This window comes from Nicotiana tabacum, chromosome 10 (assembly GCF_000715075.1).
Source record: "Nicotiana tabacum cultivar K326 chromosome 10, ASM71507v2, whole genome shotgun sequence".
Taxonomy (NCBI): Eukaryota; Viridiplantae; Streptophyta; class Magnoliopsida; order Solanales; family Solanaceae; genus Nicotiana; species Nicotiana tabacum.
This window is the reverse complement of record NC_134089.1, coordinates 164,759,537-164,761,842: the sequence shown is the minus strand read 5'-3', so window position 1 is coordinate 164,761,842 and position 2,306 is coordinate 164,759,537. Positions and strand designations below refer to the sequence as shown.

The 2,306-nt window shown below is 34.6% G+C and overlaps 1 protein-coding gene across 1 annotated transcript; it reads right to left on the bottom strand.

Moving 5' to 3' along the window:
- Positions 1-503: 503 nt before the first annotated feature.
- LOC107774436 (pectinesterase inhibitor 3-like) lies at positions 504-1,371 on the bottom strand. Its single transcript, XM_016593961.2, has one exon. It carries the CDS (start codon positions 1,207-1,209, stop codon positions 616-618), a length of 594 nt encoding a protein of 197 aa, XP_016449447.1. The 5' UTR covers positions 1,210-1,371; the 3' UTR covers positions 504-615.
- Between the last annotated feature and the right edge of the window lie 935 nt (positions 1,372-2,306).

The window sequence follows — 2,306 nt, the reverse complement described above, 5'->3', positions numbered from 1 at the left end:
AAGATGACTTTGGTATATAATTTCGAAAAGTTGAGTGATCATCTGAATAATAAACTCCTATTTCTTTGCAATTAGAGTGAATTTTATACATAAATTTATACTCCGCGCTAAAAGTATTAAATTCAGATGAACTCGTTACCAAAGAGATGGATCCGCCCCTGATCATATGGATTAGGATTTTACTATGGTTAATATTTACTCCTACTCTAACATATTATAAGCCCTCTTTTCTAACTTCAAATCCAACCTCTACTTAATATAAACATTTACCTAAAAATGCCTTTTAATACATAAACACTTATACCGACATATATAATGGACTCTACTCTCCCGGGCTCGTTCCGCTTTATGCCCAAAGCTTTGACTCAAAGCTTCGACCCAATCACTTGAACAGCCGGATTTAATTTGTAAATCCAATAGTAAGCAAGAAATGTCAAACAAAAATTACATAATTGGAGCTATGTTATGAGACAATTTGTCTAGTAATCAACACACAAGAATAGGTACCAAACTGAATTTTAGACAATCATACATTACAATTGCACAAATATTACTATAGTTTATATTATAAAAATATAGTTAACATAAAAAAGATAAATTTAACCAACCGAATAATCAAGGATGAGTAGCAATTTTGTTCCTAGAATCATCAAGCCGGTTGATAAGATAAAGTGCATTACTAGTAACTCTAGCAACATTAGTAATCTTACGTTTCACATCGGACCTAAGTTTGCCGTCAATTTCCTTAAACCCATCAATACAAGTATCTTCATTTGTTAAAGCAGCACTGACCCACGTCTCCAAATTGCTCATTTGCCATTTGAATGCATTCCCTTTGCTCAAATGTTTGAGTTCTGAAAGAGTTTTGCTAAGTTCGTCCATTGAGTCCCCCATCTGTTCGACACAATCACTCAATGCTCCTTTTTCTCTTTTGCTTTGTACTTTCAGTTCGGAGAGGAAATCAGACGCTTTTTGGGCTCGAGAAAGGCTTACTTTTACGGCGGCTTGGGCTAAATCTTGAGGTGTGTTGATTGCTGAACCTGAGTAGGAAGAAAGTGTTCTGACGCAAATCGTCGGATAGCTGGCGTGCACACAAGATGTGCGGACTAGGTCAGTAGACGAAGATGATGTGTTTGGTTTTTTCCCAGTTGTGAAGTGGGAAAGATAGAGGAGAAAAAGAGCAAGAAGTAGAGTTTTGCTCAAAGACATTTTCGTTATCAGTTCTTAGCTTACTACACGAAGGATTCTTGATTTTTCTTGTGATTAATTGTGATGGTTTTTGAGTGGAAGTGTGGTATAGTATAGGCTGTTGGTAGGGGGCAATGGCAAAGGGTTTATTACGAGGGTACAAGAAACAGAGAGGGGGCAGGGGTGGGGTTGGGTGGGTGGGAGGGGAGGTTAGCTGCTGATTTCTTAAATTCTAGGGGTTGGTGTTAATTGGTGTGCATGCATTTATAGGGGCTTCAAATTTTTGGAGGAAAACCATGCAAGCATAGGTGGATCCAAGATTTAGAGGCTTTTGGTATCAAAAATTTTGAATGTAATCATATTACAAACCGATTATAAATTTAATTGATTTGGTCTATTTGGATTTCGGTTCGCTTATTCGTCTTTGGAGTTAATATAAACAAATCGATCGAGCAAAAAGATTACGTAATAATTATGATAACTTAGAAAAAAGCATAAAAATTCAACTAAATCATGCATTTTGTACAAGAAAAAAGGCTCGTTATCGCTTTATATTTAGATACTTAAGGCAAAAACTGATACTAATAAGCACTCTAAATATAAGTAAGTTTAAGGATATTTTTTAATTTATATTTTTTATGAAAATTAACTCACTCAATATTACATACAATTGTCCTACTTTAGAGCAGTCTGATAACAAAATAAACTTCCATCATTAATTAAAATAATAACTTATTCTAGGATTTTTTTTTTCCTGCAAATAGATTTTCAGAGTTATGGTCCTAGAGAAAACAATTATTTTTTTCTTTATAGATTGATAAACTAATAAGATCAAAGAAAAAAGAACAATTAAGTAAAGCGAAAGAAGAAACAAAAGATCTTCATGTAATTGTCTTAAATGTACCAAACAAAAGCATTTTAAAGAGCGAGGTGGGCTGGATTCGAACCCCCATAATTTGGGTAAAAATGGCAATGCCTTGCTAGTGGCACCTTAAACCTTTTTGGTGAAGAAGGTGCCACTTAAAATATTTGTATACAATCCTTCTATATATACATGCACGTATACATACTATTGTATAGTCTCGGCCAAAGTTTGAGAGTGTCGTACTACCCCGCTC